The 25,271-nt window shown below is 36.7% G+C and overlaps 3 protein-coding genes and 1 pseudogene across 3 annotated transcripts; 2 read left to right on the forward strand and 2 right to left on the reverse strand.

Moving 5' to 3' along the window:
- The first annotated feature begins 440 nt into the window (after positions 1 to 440).
- LOC131797009 (testis-expressed protein 30) lies at positions 441 to 3,003 on the forward strand. Its single transcript, XM_059114661.2, has 4 exons — positions 441 to 476; positions 557 to 793; positions 1,448 to 1,499; positions 1,942 to 3,003. Exons 1-4 carry the CDS (start codon positions 456 to 458, stop codon positions 2,310 to 2,312), a joined length of 681 nt encoding a protein of 226 aa, XP_058970644.2. The 5' UTR covers positions 441 to 455; the 3' UTR covers positions 2,313 to 3,003.
- A 3,145-nt stretch (positions 3,004 to 6,148) lies between these two features.
- LOC136282298 (protein NLRC3-like) lies at positions 6,149 to 10,733 on the forward strand. Its single transcript, XM_066169756.1, has one exon. The coding sequence runs from the start codon at positions 6,149 to 6,151 to the stop codon at positions 9,938 to 9,940; it is 3,792 nt and encodes a 1,263-aa protein (XP_066025853.1). The 3' UTR covers positions 9,941 to 10,733.
- Positions 10,734 to 10,907: 174 nt separating this feature from the next.
- LOC136282435 (uncharacterized) lies at positions 10,908 to 18,027 on the reverse strand (annotated as a pseudogene).
- Positions 18,028 to 18,092: 65 nt separating this feature from the next.
- LOC136282299 (tyrosine-protein kinase CSK-like) lies at positions 18,093 to 23,315 on the reverse strand. The gene is made up of 6 exons (XM_066169757.1): positions 22,991 to 23,315; positions 22,793 to 22,869; positions 22,099 to 22,164; positions 21,247 to 21,392; positions 20,193 to 20,319; positions 18,093 to 19,756 (listed from the first exon to the last, which is right to left on the reverse strand). The coding sequence occupies exons 1-6, from the start codon at positions 23,007 to 23,009 to the stop codon at positions 19,580 to 19,582; spliced, it is 612 nt and encodes a 203-aa protein (XP_066025854.1). The 5' UTR covers positions 23,010 to 23,315; the 3' UTR covers positions 18,093 to 19,579.
- Positions 23,316 to 25,271: the final 1,956 nt, after the last annotated feature.

A 25,271-nucleotide genomic window follows, 5' to 3' on the forward strand; every position in this document is an offset into this window, starting at 1 on the left:
TCAGAGGATACTCGATCATCCATGGCTATGCCTGTGGGGTATCTCGAACGGCACAATCTTTCGTTCAACAAAGTGGGATGCATAATTTACTGCGATCTTTGTCTAAACTGCGTTCAAAACATTTCGCACAATGAGGTGCCCTTGCAATGTTTCTAAAAGACGTACAATATTTTAATTCTTAAAACTCGTTTCCTATTTATAAAGTCCTGTCGTTACTGGACAAACGAACGCAGGTCGCTTAATGGCCAGGAAGAGGACTTTTGGGTGTCCAATTTTAAGTACATCCTTGCCTGCAGAACCGGCGCGACTTTTTTGCGTTTCTGGCGAACGTCTTAAGACGAGCGCAGAGTGCTACGTGAGAGGGGATGAATATTTTTCCCATTAATTAAGGGTTAGACGCAATTCTTCCATTGCACTAGGGACCAGTCTTTCCTGTGTGCATAGCAACAAGAAACATGGCGCGCAATCTGCGGAAGGTATGTACCGATCTGCATATAAAAAATTCCCCTGTAGCTGATTCTGTTCGTTCATTGCCTTCTCTATTTGTATTAAACAGGTTATAGTTAAAATTCCAGTTGAAGATCGTGAACTGGATGGCGTGTTTAATTTTCCATGCGAGGCGTCGTGGAACGGTTGTGCTGTGATTCTGACACACGGGGCCGGAGGGGATATGAATTACCTCCATCTGGAGAAACTAGCTGCTCATCTCGCAAGCACGGGAATACTGTGTTTGAGATTCACCTGCAGAACAAGAAACTTCAAGTATAGAATACAGTGTTTCACAGCAGTTGTGGTGAGAGTAACTTTCTTGTTCGTGGTTGGCGATTAATTAATTGTAACGTGGTACGAGCTTTGTAATGTAATTTACGACACGGAGTCAAGAATGTCGCTTTTGTTTACTTAATTTACGGATTGGTTTAGTTTAACACCTACAAACTGCACGATTTTTTTTCTCTGACTGCTGCTCTAAACTCAATAATTAGAGCTACTTTCTTCCTACTATTTATAATCTCAGCAAAAACTCATACTTAAGAAACGAATATAACCAGTCCTCGCAGTTTTGAACACTACTGAACTAGAAGTTGAAATAAGGCCTGACAAAAACTCAGGCCCGTACAGGATTTGAACCCATGACCTCTGCGATACTGGTGTAGCACTCTACCAACTGATCTAACAAGCCAACTGGGAGCTGGTCATTATGTTGGATCCAAATAAACCATCCAAGTGGTGAATAATGACTGTGAATATATGAAAATCATATGTGTGCACTGCGATTGAAGAAACGAATATGAGTGATCCTTGTCTTATTTCAACTACTAGTTCAGCAGTGTTCATAAATGTGAGGATTACTTCTATTCGTTTCTTTTACCGCAGTGCAGATATATGATTTTCATATTTTCACAGTCATATTTAAGAGTTAAATTATAGTTGAATGTTGTATTTGTAGGAGTTCCTGAGGAATTTTGAAGAGTTTCCAATCAACATGTGCATCATAGCAGGTACATAATGTTCTCATACATAATAGCTCTTTGGTAAGGAAACCAGATGGTCTATGCAGGTTGTTTATTAGGAATTAGAGATGGGAGGCTTGTGAATTCTTTAGCTATGACACCAGTGTCGACAAAACACAGATCTAATCACAGATCACATCATGGATGGGATCACAGCTGGGATCATGCAGCGTATTAGATCATGGATTGGATCATAGTAAAAAAGGAACATCAAACTGACATGAAATCCAATGCAGGTTGTTGACATGGGCAACTACTTAATATTCACCAGCTTATTTTGATGATCTGAGCAATTTTTTCTTCAGATGTTGATAATTTATTTTCTCCTCACTGACAATTTTACAATGTTCTCCTGTCACCACATCATGCAGGAATAAACCCTGCCATGCCCCTTGCAAAATGATGATTTTGAAGTTGTGTTTATTTATAGGCCGTTCAATGGGTGCACGTGTTGCTGCTGAGGTAGCTTCAAACAGTAGTTTGACCACAAACTTTGTATTTGGCGTTGCTTGTTTGTCATACCCTTTACATCCTCCACGTAAGACCTCGGAGATTCGAGTATCTTCACTTCTCCATCTTGGATTGCCTGCATTGTTTATAAGTGGCAGAAAAGATCCATACTGCAGGCCCGATTTAATGGATACAGCTCTGAACAGAATGGCAAATGACTGGAAAATGCACTGGGTGGAAGGTGCAGACCATGAACTAAAGCTGCGTGGCAGAGTGAATCATGTGCTAATATCAGATATGTGTGAATGGTTTGTGCAATGGTGTCAGTCGGTGTTCATGGCAGAAAGATGACAAACCTTCCAATAAATGCAATTTAGCCTGTGTAGCTGTAGTGGTGAGTAGCAAAGTTTGGATTGGCATTTGCACTATTTTATGTCTCTTTCAAGCTTCGAAGGACACACAAACCTGCCAACTACACAGACTGATGGAATTCAGCAAACTACCTGAACATGTCTTAAAATGATTTTGTCAACGCCATTTGTTACTGAACTGTCATGGTATATGGTAAGACCAAAATTTATTTTTGTATGCCAATCTTGCAACAATATTTGGTGGTGTGCCAACATTGGTTGTTTAAGGAGCACTGCCATAAATTCCTGCATCACATCTTGGCCAACATGTCACTGGAAATGACCTATGTCTGTTCAACGAGTACCATTCGAGCTATTATGGAGACAGTCTATAGTAAATAATATTGTCCCAACATTGTATGATATTATGGTATTTGGCATGTGTATGTGTTGGCCTATATCAGGAAGTGATGACCAAATTATGTTTTCCTCTTGTCCATGCCATAGACAAAGGTCACAGAGTAAAACATACCCACCATGGGCCAATATTGCTCAATGTAATACATCAGATTATCACAATCAAGTTGGCACAGCTTGACAATGATGAAATCAGCAGGTTAATAGTAATAATTTATTGAGTTGTAATATAATTTTTAGACTCCTGAACTCTGAAATAAAACTGATATTTTTAGTACAAATCTGCTCTATAGCTTTCTTCAGATAAATGTGGTCCTTACATTGTTACAGTTCCAGTAAAGTTGCATTAAGAAAACAGAAGCATCAATGTCAGACATCCTATGTAAAGCAAAAATGTAATTCTTTAATGGATAAGACTTTGACTTCAAAATTTCCATTCTTTTACAGAAAGGTTCTGTTTCAAAATATTATTCAAATATTATATTTTAATTAACCCTTTCCACCCTAATATTTGTATGCATTTTCTTCATACTGTTTGATAAACATTTTTTTAAGGTGCTGACAAGGAGAATTTGTTTAACAACTAAGAGCTGCTTTATTTGGTGATCATTTGCTTTATTCTCATGACCTTAAAATTTGTCTCAGGGTTGATATTGTAGGGGAAATTATATGCTGAAGTCACTATTGGGATTAAAGAGTCAAACAAAAATAATATTTGGATTAATTCTTCATGTAAGATTAATAAGTCACTCAGGAAAAAACATTTGCAGCATAAATTACACACAAATAACTTCAAAGGGATACAAGCAATGAAATTTAATAAACAACAAAACTGATAATATGGCTGTTCGATAACAGTTTATTAATCACAAAAGCATTCCAGCTCTTTTATGCACTGTGTTTTGTATGAAACTTACATTTACACTCCAGTCAAGATTAACAAGTCTGTGTTCTAATACATATTACACTCTCAATACAATTGAAATCAGATACATTGTACTCCCCAAACTTGACTCTTGGTGATGGTTTCACCTACTAAAATATTTATTATTAAAAAAACTCAGGCTGTTGCTATAATTAAGCAGGAGCATTGTAATTTTTAAGCTACTTAATAAGTGTATTAAACAAATAAATGGTTAACAAGGTTACTAATTTTCTCTCTTTAAATTTTTTGTTGCAGTACTCCTGTTGCAAGTTCTGCACATTTCTGTAACCATGTTGCAATTTTTAAAACATTCTGATGGCTTGAATTATAGCCACCAACTTTAGATACTTGTATTTTCATTGATGTATAATGCTAATTGAAATGAGTGGACTGTAATTTTGGTCTGAAATCATATACCTGCAGAGGTTAAAGTTTTAGTGTTGCTTTCTATGACCCAATCTAGTGGTCTTATTCACAGCAGATTTTTTTTTAAGGAAGGGAAGGGGGGGATGTCACTGAAGCAAAGCGTCTGCGAAGGAGACTAGTCAAGTGGCAACAAAACCATCAAACTGTCACGTGATAAAAGCTTGGGACATTTGTCATATTGGCCGATCGATGTTAAGGATTTTTTCAATGTTAAATTCGCTCTTGCAAATTATTCAATCGTCTATTGCTCTGACGAAGGGCTAACGCTCGAAATGTCAGCCTTTTAACTCATTACAGTGGCCAATTTACGTTTTTAACTCATTTTTTAACGGTAAATTACTTGCTAACCAGAAAAAAGGTTGACTGATACACTTAAACGGAACATGGCCGTATAATTACATTTTTTACCTCGTTGAATCAGCTGGATTTGGATAGATTTGCGCTGAGTACCAAGCCCCTAAACCTTCCCCTAACTCTATGATATAAATTTCGCTATTGTTTCCCTGACACCTTTAAAAATTGTATAAGTCAGTGCCCAGCTTAAAGACAATTTTCTTGAAAACTAAAAGAATAAATTTAATTAGTGAAACTGCTGTAAAAGAATTAGCAGGTCTGTCAATAACCTCATAAAAGACTTGCAAAGGAAGATGTCTTTCATTTTCTTAACCCTTTACACCCTAACATCAGTATGCATATTCTCCACACTATTCTTTATACATTTCCTAAGGTGCTGACAAGGAGAATTTGTTTGCCCATCAAAAGACTCCTTCCCAGGTGACCATTTCCTTTATTCTCTGTTTGATTCAGGAGTGATGTTGTTGGGAAAAATTAGATGCAAGTCACTCGTAGTGTTTAAAGAGTTCATAGTCTTTCAGACTATTCTGTGATACAGTTAGCTGCAAAAAATTTATTATAGGAAACTTTTAAAAGCAGCAAAGAAAATCGGAAAGAGCCAAATAAAAAATTATGGCCAAATAAGGGAGGAGTCATCATCATCATCACCTGTAAAGGGGGAGGGGTATGGGTGGAGGATTTTGGAAGGATCACTTGGTTTTCACGGTGTGAAAGATTATTCAGTGTTAATTGATTTCCGGTTGATTTTTTTTGCGATAAGCGACAGATGATTTAACAGTAGGATCCTATAATATATTTTTTAATTAGAGGTTAGAGAGACCAGAGCGTGAGACTTGAACGGTGTGAGATCAAGTCGATTTATAAATTAAACGCAAAGTTTCGGAACGTAGTAGACTCTCATTTCCGACAAGGGTGATGGTAGATCCTAGGAAGCTGTTTGTTTGATCTTATTGTAATCACTTTCGGATATATCACCTCTTCGTTTTAAGTTGAGCAATTAATTGGTGAGTTTTTGGCTCAGAAATGAATGGAGCATCCACCAAAGAACAAAGGACGTGCCGTCGTAATTTTAGACTCTCACACCTATCATGATCGTGATAAGATGAGAACATTGATCCAAACAGGGCCGTATTTTTACGACCCAGTTGATTAATTTGATTTGTATTAGTTTTGCTTCACTAAGCCTCTTTGGGATTAGTCAGGAAAACTCACACCACCCTCAAATTTTATCAGATGCAAAACCTCGACCAATCGTGACTTGAATCAGCCAAGTGTTACAATTTTCTTTCCAAACAATTACCACCCAGATGAAATATCCACACCTAACAACTTAGAGTGTAGTCTTCAACCTTCAAAATGAGCTACATCGGTACAACGAGTTTCTCTTCAAGACCTCAGCAGCAACATTAACAGAAAAGGAGAGGAGAAAGGAGATGAAAACAAGCACGGGGGAGGGGGTGGGAGGCAACGAGGTCCCGTATATTGCCACATATGCAAATATCTATATCCGTCTCAGTTTCTGACAACTGTTTCTTACGTCAAACAATAAAATGCATAAATAATCCATCGTTGTTTTGACAGTTGCAAGTTTCAAATCCAATCAAATAAAAGTACTATCACGCTCTATAATTAGACCAAGGTGGCATTAGCTGGTTAATTAAGCTCCACAATTGATCAGCATTCTAACACAGTGAGTAACTATACCAACAAATACAATGGAGAAGATTTTAGAATATTTGGAACCAAAAGCTTTCAACAAAGTTCACTACGTGGCAGTGGTTTTTTGGATTCTGATCAATGTCATCTTCTTCGCCGTATTCGTCGACATGGAAAACAGCGAGCCCAGGTTTGATTTCCGCTGTGGCGGAACGAAGAGTGAAAACGTCGACATTGTCCGTGGAAAATGTTACGAGAAATATATGAAGCAGTACAACAAATTCGCTTTTCCTATCTTTGGCTTCGTGATCCTCAATTTAGTCCTTATTGCATTTGTATGTGCCATTTACTCTCAAATAGTGAGAGCCAAAGTCGATCAACTGTCGCGAGGCATCCGTAACGGTGATCAAGAGAGACAGGTGCTCGACCAAGAGACTGCGTCATCAACTGGAAACAAGCTTTTTATTGCTTACTGCTGTCAACTATCGATAAGAATGGTTTTAGGAATAATTTTCATCATCCTACAAACTCAGTTGCTTTATCCTTTAAAGTTTTCCTCTAAGTTTAACTGTTATTTAACCGATGGAACCACTCAGCCGAGGAATTTATCCGACAACGCCCAAAACTCTACTTTACACGACTGTCACAATCAACGAGCGGAAAAGAAAACCTTCTGGATGTACGCTGTCCTTGTAATGAATGGAATTCATGTCGCTGGTATACTGGTTGAAACCGTCTACCTTATTTCGCAGGCATGTATTGAGAGGGGTTTCATGCAAGACTCAAAGTTTCTAAAAACCCATCTAAGACTCAACCAACACCAAAAACGAAAATTTGAAAAATTCATCAAACGCACAAAGAAAATAATCATTCAAGACACCCAAGGACTATTAGAACTCCAATCACCTTTTACAGATAATCCAGGCGAAAACACAACAGTAAAACATTGGACTTTGGATCAAATTTACACTAATCTTGTTGTAATTCCGAACAGAGCTACGTATGACTTTACTGAGAACAGAGAGGAACAACTCAAAATTTATCCAATGTCGCGCGGGGAAAACTCACAACTGGAAAGCTTGGAAGACCTCCTAAATGTTGAAAATAAGAAAGTGTTAATCGTCGGTCGAGCCGGAATCGGCAAGACATTATGTTGTACCAAACTTCTCAGAGACTGGGCGTTACCTGGAGCCAAAATCCATTTTGATGCCGCCTTCTTTGTGAAATTCAGAAGATTCGAATCGGCGAACGACCTTAGCCTCAGGGAACTGTTAATTAAGACCGAGTATTTCCCAACAAATCACCTAGATGACGAGGTCTGGAATCACCTGATTGAGAACCCTGAAGGTGTACTCATACTTTTTGACGGATTCGACGAATTCAAACATAACGCAAACATGGTCCGACCTCCTCCTCATCCCAGGTGCATTGAAGAGAAAAAGCCAATCCAAATCCTATACCAATGGCTTGTGACCGGGAAACTCCTAAAAGATGCCTCAATTGTGACCACCACGAGACCTTCAGCTTTGTCGAGCATCAAACACCTTACGTTTGACAAAACGTTCGAAATTCTAGGATTTTCATCGAAGCAAGTTGAAGAATATGTCTACAATCTAGCCGGAGATGAAAGGACAGTTGGCGAAACACTATGGCGACACATCAGCAGCAACACGAATTTGCTCTCGCTATGTTATGTCCCGGTCAACAGCTTCATCATTTGCACAAGTCTGTTACAAATACTGGAGTCCGACAGTTCCAATACGTTACCCTCCCTTTCCAAATTAACATCGATATACAGGATTGCAGTGAAAGTGTTTTATTTTAAACACACGATCGAACTGAGCGATATTCCGTTTGCTCTCGAACATAATTTGCCCACCGAAGAGCTGAAGAAATTCGAGAAACTAGGAAGAGTAGCGTTTGAAGGAATCAAAGAAGGAAAGCTGATCCTTGGAGGAAAGGAAGTAAGCGGAATGGAAGACAGCGCTCTTTTTCACCGCTTACCCGACCGTAAAACTGACGCAATTAATCGTGAACCACAATTCTGTTTCATTCATTTGACAATGCAAGAGTTTTTCGCTGCGAGGCACCTAGCAAACAACATGAGTGACACAGAATTAAAAAGCTTTGTTTCCGAGAACATCAAGAACGGCAAATGGCAGCTGGTTTTTCAGTTTCTAGCAGGATTAATGGAGGATAAAATTCATCTATCAAACGAAATTATTACTAACCTTCTTCCTGTGGAAACTAAAGAAGAAAGCTACACCGAACAGTGGACAGATAAAGAAGAAAAATGGACAGTGACCTGCTGGCCAACTAGCGGCGAAAAAGATTTAGCAATGACATTAATAAAATGTTTAAACGAAAATAGTAGAATGAAGTTAGAAGCACAGGAAAAAATTCAACAATTGAACATTAATTTTGTAAATTTTAATAGTTGTCACCTCACAGCTGTTGATTGCTCTTCGTTAGTAAATGTAATTAATGTTCCACAAATTTCACATTTAAATTTGAGTGACAATAACATTGATTCCTTAGGTTGCTATGAGATTTGTAAATTGTTAAAATATAGGGAATCTCAACTGAGCTGGTTAAACCTCACAAGAAATCAATTGACAGATGAAGCAGCAAAGTATTTAGCTGAAGCTATCAACAACAACAACTGTCAGCTACACACGTTAAGCCTCGCATACAATAACATCTCACACATTGGAGCACAGCACTTGGCTGACGCCATCAACAACAACAACTGTCAGCTACGCACGTTAAACCTCAGAGCAAATAACATCTCAGACATTGGAGCACAGCACTTGGCTGAAGCCATCAACAACAACAACTGTCAGCTACACACGTTAAACCTCGCATTAAATAACATCTCACACATTGGAGCACAGCACTTGGCTGAAGCCATCAACAACAACAACTGTCAGCTACACACGTTAAACCTCAGAGAAAATAACATCTCACACATCGGAGCACAGCACTTGGCTGACGCCATTAACAACAACAACTGTCAGCTACACACGTTAAACCTCACACACAATAACATCTCAGACATCGGAGCACAGCACTTGGCTAAAGCCATCAACAACAACAACTGTCAGCTACACACGTTAAACCTCTCATTCAATAACATCTCACACATTGGAGCACAGCACTTGGCTGACGCCATCAACAACAACAACTGTCAGCTACACACGTTAGACCTCTCATTAAATAACATCTCACACATTGGAGCACAGCACTTGGCTGACGCCATCAACAACAACAACTGTCAGCTACGCACGTTAATCCTCACAAACAATGAAATCTCAGACATTGGAGCACAGCACTTGGCTGAAGCCATCAACAACAACAACTGTCAGCTACACACGTTAGACCTCTCATTAAATAAGATCTCACACATTGGAGCACAGCACTTGGCTGACGCCATCAACAACAACAACTGTCAGCTACGCACGTTAATCCTCACAAACAATGAAATCTCAGACATTGGAGCACAGCACTTGGCTGACGCCATCAACAACAACAACTGTCAGCTACGCACGTTAATCCTCACAAACAATGAAATCTCAGACATTGGAGCACAGCACTTGGCTGAAGCCATCAACAGCAACAACTGTCAGCTACACACGTTAAACCTCACAGCAAATAACATTTCAGACATTGGAGCACAGCACTTGGCTGAAGCCATCAACAACAACAACTGTCAGCTACACACGTTAGACCTCACACAAAATAACATTTCAGACATTGGAGCACAGCACTTGGCTGAAGCCATTAACAATTCCAATTTAAAACTAAAACTAAATTATTTGAACCACTTACTATTCAAAATTTCCGTGAGGTAACCAGCTCAGTGACAACTAAACCCAATGACTCAAAACAAAAACGTGAATGAGAGAAAACTAACTCTGCACAAAGCAGCGAGATTATTTGAACCGGATCGAAATAAAGAAAAATGAACCAATGAAGATGTTTATTGAGAACAGAGAATGTCAAACTATTTTTCTTGTATAAACGAACCAATAACATTGAAGTAAAAACACAAAGCTTACTGCAGAGAGAACAATCAAACCTCGGACCTCTCAGGAAACTTCGTCAATTTATGATTGGTGAGTTTTGATCCTAAATTCTCTTCATGCTTCTGTATGTTTTGATTGCATGAAGTGTAACTGGAGATTTTAAGCGGAGCAGATGAGTGTATCTACTACAGATTGCTTGATGGATTACAGTTTTTTTTTTCATTGGTCGTGTTTTCAATAGTTTTTTTTTTGGTTGAAGCGAACCGGTTCAAGTAGTTTCACACTTCTGGCAAAATATCAAAAAAAAGAATTATAACGAAATTTTTAATCAAATCGTCGCGCTTTCAAAGACAGAAAGCCTTTTTGTAGATTATTTCTGTAAGATTATATCACATTCAAACAATTTGGTTTAGAGAGGTTTCTGCACTTCTTTTGAATATCAATGTAATTTTTGTACATACCTATGGGCTGTTATTCGTTTGATATCATAAATTATTGTAGAATTGATCTTCAAAATCTGGAGATGAGGCATCAGACTTGAACATTTAATATTTTAATTTACCAGGTATTGTTAATAGAGCGAAACCTCTCAAATTTATCATTGTAGAATAAACTTTGTAAACCGATTTCAACTTTGTGTGGTGATATATTTAGCCCTCAAGGTGAGGGTATGAAGCATCCCTAAAGAAAATCCTTACCCTATCTCAAATAAAACGATTTTCTCCTCCTTTTAACCCTGAACAAAAATTCAACACCATGTCTTGAACCAACAGTAGAATATCAAGTGACATGAAATCAATGTAGCATATTTCCTTGGGTATGTTCCTGGCCACTTTAAGGACACCTATCAACCTTTTTAAAAGCAAGATTTATGAAATCAGTGGATCTCAGCACACAAAAATTAAATAACAGAAAAGAAATGAGAGCAAAAAAAATGAATCCCACAGGTAAAGAGAATGGGATGAGGAGGCAAGGAAACCTCACAAAGATTTCTACTTGTTGCAGCTAAAAGAAAACATAATACTTTTCTTAGCACTTTCATTCTCAGTTTTAATGATTTTTGCATGACTAGAATCAAAATGTAACTTTCCACACTTTTTTAAGAATGCTTTTGATCTCTACAAACTTTTTTGAAAAAGTGGGTGATTAGAATTTCTGTGTCCAAACACTTTTATTGAACATATCTTTTAATCTCTTTTAAACCCTTTAATTCTCATGACTGATAGAGACAGAATTTCTCATTACAATGTCAATACAATGTCAAGCTGACAAGTAATGAGAATAAAAGAAATGTCCATTAGGGCAATATTAGTTGATCCAATACCAAATTCTTTGAGCTAGCATCATAAGAATTGTATGGCAGACAGTAAGGAGAATTACTAGTGAGATCTTGGGGCTGAAAATCTCATGAACAGAGACACTTATGCAGAGCAGGGCTTCTACCAGTTTCCACTCAATTCTACAGAAAACCTTATTCAAAGCTGTTTGAGAAATATCTCTATTTGTTTAGAAATGCCAAGTGATGCCAAAAATTATATTTGTTTTGTAGTGGACAAATTTTGCAAGCCTTTGCATACAATCAGCAACCTAGCAATTCACTGTTAAGCAAAAGGAAAGAAAAATTAAGTGGATGTTGTGATAAAGGTTCATTGGAAATTTAAAGCATTAGCAATCATAAGTTTGAAAAGAAGAAAAATTAACTCTGAGTCTGTAAAGCTACATATAATTAGCACACAATGTTGATTAATCCAGTGAGAAATAATGATGCGAAATTCTCCCTAAAATAACTTCTTGAAAGTTACAAGATAATACCAAAGTACATTTTACAACTGAAAAGTATACTTGTGCAGTGAGATCACTACTTTCAATAATTTCCTTTGGAACAATGACTGGAATCTGCAGATTTTTCACCTTCCTTATCATTCTCCTGACTAACCTTGTATACTTGAATTTGAACGAATCGTGCATTTCTTCAATTTTATAACTGATAGTGGCACTTGTCACAGCAGCCTTTTTAGCAGTAACATTAGCCGCAATTGTGGCTAGATTATCTGCAGATAAGTTTTCTGGTGATGGGTCAAACTCCAAAAACTGCTGCTCCAGTTGCTGGACAGAATGTTGGATTTCATTTTTGTGATATTTTGCTCTTTCCTAAATAGAAAAGAGAACAGTATCAGTGTCGAATAACAGTGATTTATGAAGAAAAAGCTAACAACATACAGTTCAACTTGTATAGAGCAGCCAACCACAGGGAAATGCAAGGAGACCCCTCACACAGTTTCCACTGAATATGAGTAAAATACAGTAAAAATCATCATTTTATGCCATAATTGAACACTTAATTTAAAGTTTACTCAAAAGCTCCCTAAAAAATATATTGACTATAAGTTAATATCAGTAAAAAAAATCAACAAAATGGTGACATAGCACCAAACAAGAAGACTAGAGCAGGATTACTGTAGACCATTGTCTATAAGTTGGACTTCTAGGTCATAACTACAGGCCAATTGACTTGCACAATGCTTGTGCATAATATTTGTCCCCACAGTTCTGAGAAGAATTAGATAATTTGCCATATGTTGAGCACATTTGAACTCAAAGTACTATCCCTAGTTTTATTTGAGAGGTTCTTCTTAAGTAACTGTTCAACACTTGCAAGTAGAAGACAATACAAACCAGAAGCTGGGACTCAGTCAAGGATGACCATGACCACTTAATAGAGGTGAAAATTACTGTAAATTAATAGTAATTAAGGGGAGAAAAACAGTGACAACTGATCATTTTATTACAGGGTGACTGTTTAATACAGTGCCAGATTCAACACTATAATGATCACCTGTTTCATAATGAATTATATAATAGGCTCAGTTATACACGCATTCTGATCAGTTCTCACTTATGATCTATCGAAGGACAGACATGTAGATGAAGTCATTATTAAAACTTTTTTTTAATTCTTTATTATATAAAACAAATAGCCCTTGCGAAATGGCTTTTGGAATTCCTAGGAATTCCTAGGATTTTCCTAGGAATTCCTAGGAATAAAGGTGTGAATTTTCACGGTAAATTCGGACTGGGAATTCCTAGGAATTCCTAGGAATTCCCAACCATAACAACTCTGGTTCTAAAAACCTAGAAATTCCTAGAAATTCCCAGAAATTCCCAGAAATTCCCAGAAATTCCCAGAAATTCCCAGAAATTCCAAGTTTATAGCCATCAGGACTTGGAATTCCTAGGAATTCCCAACCATAACAACTCTGGTTCTAAAAACCTAGAAATTCCTAGAAATTCCCAGAAATTCCCAGAAATTCCCAGAAATTCCCAGAAATTCCAAGTTTATAGCCAACAGGACTTGGAATTCCTAGGAATTCCTAGGAATTCCAACTCAGAGAACCAATGACTTTCCCTGAAAAGCTGTAAATCTAAAAAATTTCTAGGAATTTCTGGGAATTTCTGGGAATTTCTGGGAATTTTTGGGAATGTTTAAGAATTACTGGGAATTTTAAGCAAAAATTTGAGGCTAATGATATAAAATAAATACTTTAAATTAAAAAAAACCCAGCTAAAATTCAAGTATTCAATGAAATTTATTTAGAAGCTTAATTAAGGCTTACATGTAAAATAATTTTGATTAAATAACATCAATGTGTGGTAATATTAGGATGGGATTTGATTTATTTTTCTTTTCTTGAAAACTTCATACGGATTAATCCTCAATTACAGCTATTCATATAAAATAGTTCTAATCAATCATTAAATTTGGTTTGACACAAATTGTGAATAAAATCTGTTGATTCTTTTCCATAAAATACAATATCTTAAGTTATATTTGAAAACCAAGCACTCTTGGGAGTGAAGGGGCTAATTACAGACAAATAAAATTGATTTTTTGATTAAAATCTTGTTGTAACTGTAACAATATATTAGAATGAAGTTATCCTAAACTGCAAACTTAGCTGCTGTTTGTACTGTTTGTATTTTTTTTCCTGGGCTCACAATGAGTTGGCCTTGAATGAGGTTGTCAACAAGAACCTTGACCATTTTGTATCTGGATTCCTTGACATCTGAATTTGAAAAAAAATAATATATTAAAATATGTATATTTAAAGCTCAGACCAGGCTTTTAAGATGGCTATGAGGAAAAGGGCATTCATTGGATTCTCAAATTGAGAAATCTCTGTTATATTGAGTGACTTTTATATTGGAGTTAGTACATCTCTCTCATGGATTTTACTAAAAAAGGGCTGAATACATTATTTTGTTTTTACCAAGGAGGGCTTCTTTATGTACTATGGTTTGTTTAATAACAGTTCCTATTATGAATCTTGAATGTTCCCAAACGTGACTAGAGGAATCTTGAAACCTTACTGATAGGTTTATTTCATTGTAAAGCATAAGCTTAAGAAACTGCGGCATGCAAGTGACCGATTCGATTCTCAGAATTATTCTAGTTTCAGTTGCGCCGAGCGTTACGTAAGCTTAATTCAACCCGCTACATCTATTCTTTTATAAGATTTTGATCACGTAACGAATATCGCAATTTTTACTCACCACAAACTTTCAAAATCGTAGCTTTACAGATGGCCACTCGACCCTTGTTTGTACCAGTCAATATGTCAACTGTTGTCCCTTCTTTTAACTCCACGGCGCCAACGACTTTCTTTTCTTTTACAACACTCACGCTATTCTCGTTTTCCCATTGAACCACAATAAAAGCTATCTTTAGAAATGTTATATTAAGCAAAACAGTTGAGAAAAGCGATCAACCGATCCAAAGTACATTCAAAGATGAGCGCCAAATGGAGTCTTCTTTGTTTCCGATCACGGGCATGATCACGTGGATCTTTTAGGACTTGTAATTGGCTAGCAAAGTGAATCCGCTGGCTTGCCGATTGCAGTGTTAAGAGAAGCGCCTAACTTTATTCTGACTTCTCCGACCGGTTCTCTGCTTCTAGAAGATGGATAGCTTGGTGATACAAATAAAGATGTGAGCTCACTCTATGTAGAAATAATCGAAAAGAATCGATCGTATTACAAATGCACGATTTGTGGCCGAAAGTTGTCGAGGAAACAAAGACTCGAAACTCACTTGAGTTGTGTTAATGGCCAAGGTGAGAAATAACACAAGCCAATCACAGTTTTGAATGCGACTACAAATCGTCTTTTACCCTCATACTTATAAAAGAAGGATACCACATTCGGAAGTATAAGAGATACATAGATGATCCCAGTGTACCAGTACCTAAATCTACAAAGCTTGACCGTAGCAAGCGTTCAGCAACACGTTCCAACACCGCCATCTCGATTCCTCAGTCAGTCGTTTCCAATGAACTTAAAGCAGTATTGACAACAGAGTAGAGTGCGTCTTACAAAGGAGAAACATTTGTACAAGAGACAGGAGTAGCTATATGCAATTACAGAGGTGCGTTGGAACTCTGGTCCACAAATAGTTATGCACTGCCCGAAGTATAAAACAATCTTGTTGATAGCTGACAGACAGAGAAGAACAACAAGTAAACTTAAGAGCTGTTATTATTGAAGTGTGACTATCACTTTTCATTTTTATATAAAGAAGGACTTGTAATTTGCACCAAAAATAAAAAGATGTAATATTTTTTTGGGAGATCCAGTGATTGGGACATTTAAGAAATTAAGTTATGAAAGGAAACTTGGTTGGTACTTCTCACTACTAACAAGTCTTGTTGACAAATATTTTCAGATCAGAGTTTCAAATAAAGTAAATTGAAGACGTCATATAAAAGGTGTTTTTCCTCTAAGGGAACATTGACTACCTTTGCCTTGTCTGCATGCCCAAATGTTTGCAAAGTGTGTGGATGATCCACAAGTATTGGAACATATACAAAACATTTTTGTAAGAGTTCCAATACTTGTGGATCATCCACACACTTTGCAAACATTTGGCATGCAGACAGGACAGAGGTAGTCAATGTTCCCCTTATATTAAAAAAATGTTTTGTAAGAATAAAAACAGCAAAACAAATTACAGCAATTAGTCATGAAAATAGAGCAAAAAACTGAAAAAAAAAAAGCAGCAACAACAATCATGAAAAAAGAAAGATTAATTAGGTGTTGAATTTGTTTGTCTAAGGCATGAAATTTCTACTAAAAGTATTGTCAACAAAAAGTCTCTGACAGCGTTTGAGGCAACTGAGCTTGACTGTTCCAAGGTTTTCTAACAAAGGCAACCAGTAATGTAGGTTAGGGAAGTAAGATAACAATGTAATTATTGTTAATTATTGTGGAAGTTGGCAATTTCCATTTAACATAACTGACAGCTGGTTCATGAGAAAATCCATATTAATGTCAAGATTTACTAAAACTTAGTTTGAGTAATAAATTTCATGATCTTTAAGTTATCAACATGTACATGTATGTATATCTCTTGGTAAGTTTTGTATAGCATACCTTTTATTGAGCCAAAGTTTTAAGCCTCTGAAATTACTCTTTTTCTTAAAACCTTCACATTCAAGGTATTGAGAATTTCTTAGAATTTTATGTGGACCTCAGGGTATTAAAATTGCCTCAAATAAAGCTGAGAATTCCTAGGAATTCCTAGGGATTCCAAGTCCTCACAAAACTGGAGTCTTCCTTTCCCAGAAATTCCCAGTAATTCCAAGCTTTTTAAATCAGAGTTAATTTGCATAGTTGGGAATTTTTGAGAATTCCTAGGAATTCCTAGGAATTCCTAGGAATTCCTAGGAATTTTTAGGAATTCCTAGGAATTCCCAGAAATTCCCAGAAAACTGGGAATTCGGTTTGCAAGGGTCATTTGCATAATTGGGAATTTTTGAGAATTCCTAGGAATTCCTAGGAATTCCTAGGAATTCCCAGAAAACTGGGAATTCAGTTCGCAAGGGAGATTCCAAGTAGCCATGCGTCTTTGTTCAGTTATAGATTACAGAGGACATCAAAATGTGGTAAGAACATCAGTGACACACTCAGCTGCGCCTCGTGTGCCACTTTTTTGTTCTTACCACATTTTGACCTCATCTGTGATCTGTTACTGAACAGACGCATGGCAACTTGGAATCTATTTGTTAAATAGATGTGCTTAACTATTTTTTCTTTTGTAGCATATTTTTACACTTTTGTTCCCATAAAATGTCATTCTTGACAAAGAGCATAATACACATTGAAATAGACTGATTCAAGTAGGAAAGGTTCTGAGGTGAATTAGGTAGCACAACTTCTTAGAATGAACATTACTTCTTAATTTAACTTGCTACCTGGAGGCACTTTTGCTACATCTGTTTAATTTGTTTTATTCTCTGTTCTTCATCTCAAACACTCCTACACCATCCCTTATAGGTTCTAAAACCAAGGGAGACTCAATAACCAGCTCACACTTGGTGATGTCATCAGCTTTTTCTTGTGTAGAACAAATTGATACAGCTTGCAGTATTGAAATAATGTCACGAAAACAAAATCTATCATAGATTTAAGGTTGTTTTGCAGGAGTAATTGGCAATTCTGTTGAGCTATTGTTGAACAGTGTCATAGTGTCCTCAAGGGGTTTGCCTGATAAAATATATATTATATAAATATATATTATTATTATATATTATATAAATATATAAAATATTATTCAAATATTATATTTTATTAACCCTTTCCACCCTAATATCTGTATGTATTTTCTTCATACTGTTTGCTAAACATTTTTCTAAGGTGCTGATAAGGAGAATTTGTTAAACAACCAAGAGCTGCTTTATTTGGTAATCATTTCCTTTATGACTTTCAAATTTGTCTCAGGGTTGATATTGTAGAAGGAAATTATATGCTGAAGTCACTATTGGGATTAAAGAGTCAAACAAAAATAATGTATGGATTAATTTTTCTTGTAAGATTAATAAGTAACTCAGGAAAAAACATTTGCAGTAAAAATTACACATGAATAACTTCAATGGGATACAAACAATGAAATTTAATAAACAACAGACTGACGATATGGCTGTGAGATAACAGTTTAATAATCACAAAAGCATTCCAGCTCTTCTATGCATTTGTACTTTGTATGAAAACTTACATTTACACTCCAGTCAAAATTAACAAGACTGTGTTCTAATACATATTACACACTCAATACAATCGAAAATGGATACATTGCACTTGACACTTGGTGATGGTTCCACCAACTAAAATATTAATTATTAAAAAACTCAAACTGATGCTATAATTAAGCAGGAACATTGTAATTTTCAAGCTACTTAATAAGCATATTAATCAATGCAATTAAATTTAAACAAACACAGTGAATTTAATGGGATTCAACCTCAATGGGAAAATTGAGAGAACAAGTAAATGGACAAAAAAATTGCTAGTTTTCTCTCTTTAAATTTTTTGTGATAGCACTCCTCTGTAATTTGAATGTTGCAAGTTCTGTTCATTTTTGTAACCATGTTGCAAGTTTCAAAACATTCTGATAGCTTGAATTGTAGCCACCAACTTTAGATACTTGTATTTTCATTGATGATGTATGATGCTAGTTGAAATGAGTGGAGTGAAGTTTTGACCGTGTGACTTATCTGGGTAGTCAATCACAATTTAGGATCCAGTAAAATGAACATACTTAAAGCCAGTAGTATAATTGAAACATGGGTGCTGAAAACTGGTACCAATATTTGCAACATTGGTCTTTTTCTAATGGTCAAGAGGTAGGACAGAGAAGTTGTGTGTTATTTTCTAGCACAGGACCTTTTTGTGAATAAAATCTTCACCTAAGATATTTTAGATCTGTATATGGACTGAGAGATCTGATTTACCTTGGTTTCTAATTTGAACACAGTATTGTCTTAAAGGTAAGAGCTGCTAGAGGTGTTGTTACACCAGACCATAACAAGTTAAGGGGGGTAAGTTTCTAAAGAAACTGTGGTGCTGTGTATGTGGGAGAGTATAACAGGGTAACTTGCTATCATCAACTGAGTTGATAAGTAAACAGAAATTGGCCACCCGTAAGAGTTTCAAAGCTGAAATTTCAAGTGTTAGCCCCTTATCAGAGCAAGAGTTAAGGGCTAATGCTCTAAATGTCAGCTTTGAAACTCTTAACGGTGGCCAATTTATGTTATCAACTCAGATGATGATACCACATTACCTCTGTACAAGGTAGACCTGGTACCAAGTAATCAAAGGGTGGATGATGCTACCCAATAGATAAATGGCTATCCAGGGGATAAGTGATAGCAAGACGTACTGTGCTATCTACTAGATGCAGCCTGTGTCTTTAAGTAATGAGTGGCTTCGACAGTTGAGTAACAGTCATGGTTGTAAATAACGGTTTTATAGTAATGTTTCATGATCTAATAAACACTAAGTTGGACTCGAAACCATCCTCTGAGGCATGGATAAAATGGCAATTACCCACAACTCTGGCATTTCTCCTATTTCAATAGATAGCGTGATGTTTAAGAAGGAGGGAGCCAAAATCCTGGCCCTCTTATGTCAAAATTAACCACTGAGAGGGTAATCCTTTTGTAATTCTTCAAAAAATGTTGTTTCCAGGAGGAAAAAGCTTGGTCTTTTTCCAGTATGTTTTATCCAGCAATTGAGCATGACTTTGTAGACCTTTGGTGGGCACTTAGGTGGACAAGGTAGTCGATTTCCACTTTCTAGAAAGTCAGAGAGCTGTGGGTCAAAAAAGAAGAATTAAGTTTATTTTAAAAAGAACATAAAAAGGGTTGATTCGTTTTAGCATGCTGTACGGAACTCAGGGATTGAGGCAAACAAAAAGTAAGGACTACAGAGCTGGCTAAGCCACAGAGTTTGACCTCGCAAGCTAGGCTGAGTGATTTTCAATTACATAAAATATTAATTTCAATAAGGTGCAACTACTGTCATTTCTACTTTTTGTGTGGCTTTAACTCTCAAAGTTTCAGGCATCACACAAATATCAATTTTTTTGTTGATTCTTTTTAACTTGCAGTGAGTTTACTTCTGTGAAAAAAAAAGGGAATGCTCTTAGTCTTAGCATCATAACAATTGTATAGCAGACAGCAAGGAGTATAAATTTACTAACAAGATCCGGGAGTGAAAGGAGTAAAAGACATTTCTCATCTCTCACCTTGCAGTTTTCAACATCTTTGTATGGTTTCTCCCCAAAGGAAAAAATTTCCCACATAGTCACTCCAAAACTCCAGACATCACTTTTTGTTGTGAATCGTTTTTCTAGCAAACTTTCCAGTGCATACCTGGAATGAAGAGTACAATAGAGAATTTAAATTTACCAAGCAAAAAATTTGTAACCCAAAGTGAAAAGCAAAACTGTGAGGCAGTTATCCAAGGTTTTCAGTCAGAGGTCCTGAAAAGTAACTTTTAGGTGCATGTCAATTAGAGAATAAACAAATTTAGTTTCAATAACCAGCTGAGAATTTCTTTGACCAAAAAAGTCTGATTCCTACTGTTTTCCCATGGTGAAGGTTTCGCATCTGAAGGGGTGAGAGGAAAGCACAAAATTTCTGTAACATGTAACTTCTCCCTATATATGGTATCCATAGTTTTTCTAGTGAACGCTTAATGAGAATACTCAAACTTATCAGGAAGAAGTTTTTATGGTCAGAGCGATCAACGATTAGGGCTAATGCTTGAAACATCAGCCTTTAACTCCTTACAGTGATCAATTTACATTTTCAACTCAGTTGTTAACACTAAATTACTTATTTACAAGGAGTTGTGTAGCAGCAAGAGGAGAGAATTAACAATCAGATCTTAGGAGTTAAAGGATTAACAATTGAATGACAAAAGTGTTAAAATAAGAGCAGTTGTTTCTCCAATTTTTGCTCCCTCTGTCAGCTATTATAAGACAACCTTTATACCTGACAGTAAATAGTTTGAACCTGGAGGTAATGTGTGTCTGGTCAAGAGTAGTCCAGAGAAAGGCTGTTGTTGGTAGTAGTGACTGATGTTTCAACAACCTTAGTGGAAGTCATCATCAGAGTCCAAAAAAAAAAAAGAAAAAAAATACTGCTGAGGTTGGTGAATGTCAGTCACTACTGACCACAACAGTTCTTCTCAGGACTACATTCACTCAGATGATCAAACTTTATTACTTCAAATTAAAGCTACCATCACATTTCCTTACAAAAGAAATGAATTTACTAAAAAAATTGCTCTCTTACCACTTGATAGGCACTTTGCTGGATTCCTGAAGTTTGTAGTATTCTTCCAACCTGGAGAGTCCAAAATCACTGATCTTCACCAGGTCCTCCCGCATAACCAGGATATTCCTTGCAGCAAGGTCTCTGTGAAGTAGTTTTTGAGTTTCCTAAAAGCAGTAAATGTTTTAATTCACATCTTCCTCTCCTATTTATCCTAAATAGGTTTAGGAAAGTCCTCATTTGGACCTGTAGCAATCTCACATTTTGAAAAGCATAACTGTTCCTAGAGATACTCCACTCCAAGGAGCACTGCAAATAACTGGCCAAAAAATTGACTAATGTGCCTCTTTAGGGGGGAGGGGTACAATAGCTTTCTTATCAGTGGTGGTGAGGGACTATTTTAAAACACATTTATGGGAACATGATTGTTGCCCAGCTTAAATGATTTCTGGGTAAAGTAGGCATTTTTTTATGTTGGAAAACCAATGGTTTTTAATGCTGATACCAGAAACTGATACAAGTTTTGAAATAGAAATTTCTTTTCAAATTGAAAGCTACAAAGCTCAAAGGTGACATGACAATGCTAGAGTTTTTATCTGAAGAAAGGGAAAGGGTAGGGCACATATCGGTAAGGGAGGGCTATCGGACCTTTCATGCTATGAAGATTCTAGATGACAGACCATGCCCTGATCAATTAGGCTTTCTACCATCTAAGGACAGACTTCTCTCAAAATCGTAGACAAGGTTAATATTCCTTAATGAGCATACAAAGGAACCTTGAAGTTTGTAATCTTACTTTTGAGTGAAAAGTCTATTGTTTTTAAATGTCTAAAGGTCTCTAGGTAACATCAGCAGAAAATCATTCAGGCATACCAGGTAATTCATTCCTTTGCAAATTTGCAAACAGAAATCAAGGAGCTGTGGTGTTTGAAGAATTTCCTTTTGAGAAAAAAATAGTACAGTCATTTTCTCAAAATCAACCTCTTCTCATTTTGTTTCACTGTTAACTCTTTAACTCCCAAGATCTGACTGTTACTTCTTTCCTCCAGCTGCTACACATTTCCTTATAGATTAGTTATGAGAATTTTTAGTCAGATCAAAAATAACGAGTTAAAGGGTTAAATAAATATAGTATTTATGGACTATGGTTGAATTATGTGCATATATATGTAATTGATAGGCAAAATTAAAATAATATTCGGTAGAATAAAATTTCTGCTCTATTTTAATTACCTACTACAAAAATTTACTACATTTGGCCATGACCAGAAGAAGACGTTTGCCTGCAGATCATAATTTAATCAGAAGTCCAAAGGCTTTTGTGGAAATTTATAATTGAGAAGGAATTTGTTCATCAATAAACACTAGTAGAATAATTTTAAGTAACTCATCGCCCCCACCAATTAAACAAACTAGTAATAGGCTTTGCCTAATAGCTTTCCTCTAGGTCAGAAAATCAACTTTATTAGTGAGTACCGATCTGCTTCAGCAGGCTAAACCACATTGAAATTGTTACATAGTTTCTCTGTTCTAAAAGGGACAATTTTAATGTAAATCTGTATCCCACCTTGTTTTTGGGTAAGTACTGCACTAAAGCTCCCAGTGGAGCAAGCTCTGTCACCAGCATAAGTTTTCCTTTCTCATCTGAAATAAGAGATAACATTTCCAACTTTAGACTATCTATGAGTCAAATTTTTGCAGGAAATATTAGGAATCAAATCTGAGCAATGTAGATATTGGGTAGTACACAGGTGTCAGTACCCACCTACAGTCATGTGGGACATATAATTCTAGTTTTAATTTTTTGCACAGTTAGTCTCATAACGGATGCTCATGTGCTTAAAAATGCAATGGAAGGCTTGTTGTTGGGCACAGTGACTTCCAGGAGTAAACATGGATACTGGTCTATTAACCCTTTAACTCCCACGAGTGACCAAGACAGAATTGCATGTCTGCATGTCTCTATTTGTATTAAACATGCAGGTTATAGTTAAAATTCCAGTTGAAGATCGTAAACTGGATGGCGTGTTTAATTTTCCATGCGAGGCGTCATGGAACGTTTGTGCTGTGATTCTGACACATCGCCAGAAATCAAGGACATTTCGAGCCCGCTAACAATTATCAGCGGTATATCGTATTACACTCTGGAACAATAGAATATCAAGAGAATTCAATATGGCGGCGATCACGGCTCGATCTGCAAAGAAGAGTGTTTCGTACCATGACTTATACAATTTGAGCACCGTAGATCTTCTATTTGATGAAAAGAAAAAGAAAAGAAGACCTGAAAGTAAATCTTTGGGATTTTTCGAGGCAGAGCGATGACATGATGTCAGAATTTTGATTTGCTTTGATTTGATTTTCGTGCCAAGACTACTGAATTTGCATTCAATGCCTGGCATATTTTTATTCCGAAAAGGACCTGAGAACTAATTTATTTCCCTGCAAGGACATAAACAAATATGGCCGACGATTCGAAGATCAGCGTTGCTCGTGTTTAACTATTTCAGTCATAGTTTTCGACATGGCGTCTCGTCACTTACTCAACATGGAAAATAAGGGATATTCTGGCGCGTTGGGAAGTTTTTTGATGGGAGGAAATGACAATTTTACAGGATATTTGGACGCTTCGAACTCTGTAGCAGTCAATTCGATCGAGAGCAGTTGACTTTATCGATGCACTTTCCTGTAATAGGCGAGTGTTTGGGATGGAGAACGACGGATTTTGAAGAACTGTATGGTGACCTAGGTCAATGATTAATGACAAAAGAACTGGCTCGGGAAGTAAGTGGTTTTTATTTATCGAGTCCCTGTGAGGTTTGATGACTAGCAGAATCAGTACTGAATATGTCTCGATCGAGAGCAGACGGGACCATGAGCTCCTGATTGTTATATTTTAGAAATTTTACAAATTTCCATACAGTTTCTTACATTATTTGGAAATTATTATTATTTGAAATGCGCAAGCGCGGCCGCCATCTTGTCCAATATTTCTGCCGATGACACGGGGCTGAAGGAGATATGAATTACCTCCATCTGGAGAAACTAGCCGCTCATCTCGCAAGCACGGGGATACTGTGTTTGAGATTCACCTGCAGGACGAGAAACTTCAAGTATAGGATACAGTGTTTCACTGCAGTTGTGGTGAGAGTAATTTTCTTGTTCGTGGTTGGCGATTAATTAATTGTAACATTGTGGTACGAGCTTTGTAATGTAATTTACGACACGGAGTCAAGAATGTCGCTTTTTTTTTTACTTAATTTACGAATCGGTTTAGTTTAACACCTACAAACTGCACGGTTTTTTTCCCTGACTGCTGCTCTCAACTCAATAATAAGAGCTACTTTCTTCCTACTATTTATACTCTCAGCAGAAACTCATATTTAAGAAACGAATATAAGCAATAACAGCTGTTTGGTAAGGAAACCAGATGGTCTTTGCAGGTTGTCTATTAGGAATTAGAGATAAGAGGCTTGTGAATTCTTTAGCTACAATGCCAGCATAGACAAAACACAGATCAAATTGCAGATCACATCATGGATGCGATCATGGCTGGGATCACTCAGCATATTAGATCATGGATTGGATCATTGTAAAAAAGGAACTAACATGAAATCCGATGCAGGTTGTTGACATGGGCAACTTCTTAATATTCACCAGCTTATTATGATGATCTGAGTATTTTCTCCTCAATGACAATTTTACAATGTTCTCCTGTCACCACATCACGCAGGAATAAACCCTGCCATGCCCCTTGCATGTTAAAACAATGATTTTGAAGTTGTGTTTATTTATAGGCCATTCGATGGGTGCACATGTTGATGCTAAGGTAGCTTCAAACAGCAGTTTGACCACAAACTTTGTATTTGGCGTTGCTTGTTTGTCATACCCTTTACATCCTCCACATAAGACCTCAGAGTTTTGAGTATCATCACTTCTCCATCTTGGATTGCCTGCATTGTTTATAAGTGGCAGAAAAGATTCATACTGCAGGCCCGATTTAATGGATACAGCTCTGAAGAGAATGGCAAATGACTGGAAAATGC

The sequence above is a fragment of the Pocillopora verrucosa genome, chromosome 7, assembly GCF_036669915.1.
Source record: "Pocillopora verrucosa isolate sample1 chromosome 7, ASM3666991v2, whole genome shotgun sequence".
Lineage (NCBI taxonomy): Eukaryota > Metazoa > Cnidaria > Anthozoa > Scleractinia > Pocilloporidae > Pocillopora > Pocillopora verrucosa.

What these genes read in the sequence shown, in the direction of transcription:
- LOC136282298 (XM_066169756.1), top strand. Translation starts at nt 6,149, where the DNA reads ATGGAGAAGATTTTAGAATATTTGGAACCAAAAGCTTTCAACAAAGTT.
- LOC136282299 (XM_066169757.1), bottom strand. An exon ending in AGCAAAGTGCCTATCAAGTG is followed by an intron (nt 20,320 to 21,246) that starts GTAAGAGAGCAA and finishes TCTTCATTCCAG; the next exon opens with GTATGCACTGGAAAGTTTGC. An exon ending in AAGATGTTGAAAACTGCAAG is followed by an intron (nt 19,757 to 20,192) that starts GTGAGAGATGAG and finishes TTTGACCCACAG; the next exon opens with CTCTCTGACTTTCTAGAAAG.
- LOC131797009 (XM_059114661.2), top strand. Translation starts at nt 456, where the DNA reads ATGGCGCGCAATCTGCGGAAG. An exon ending in TGGCGCGCAATCTGCGGAAG is followed by an intron (nt 477 to 556) that starts GTATGTACCGAT and finishes TGTATTAAACAG; the next exon opens with GTTATAGTTAAAATTCCAGT. An exon ending in AGTGTTTCACAGCAGTTGTG is followed by an intron (nt 794 to 1,447) that starts GTGAGAGTAACT and finishes TTGTATTTGTAG; the next exon opens with GAGTTCCTGAGGAATTTTGA.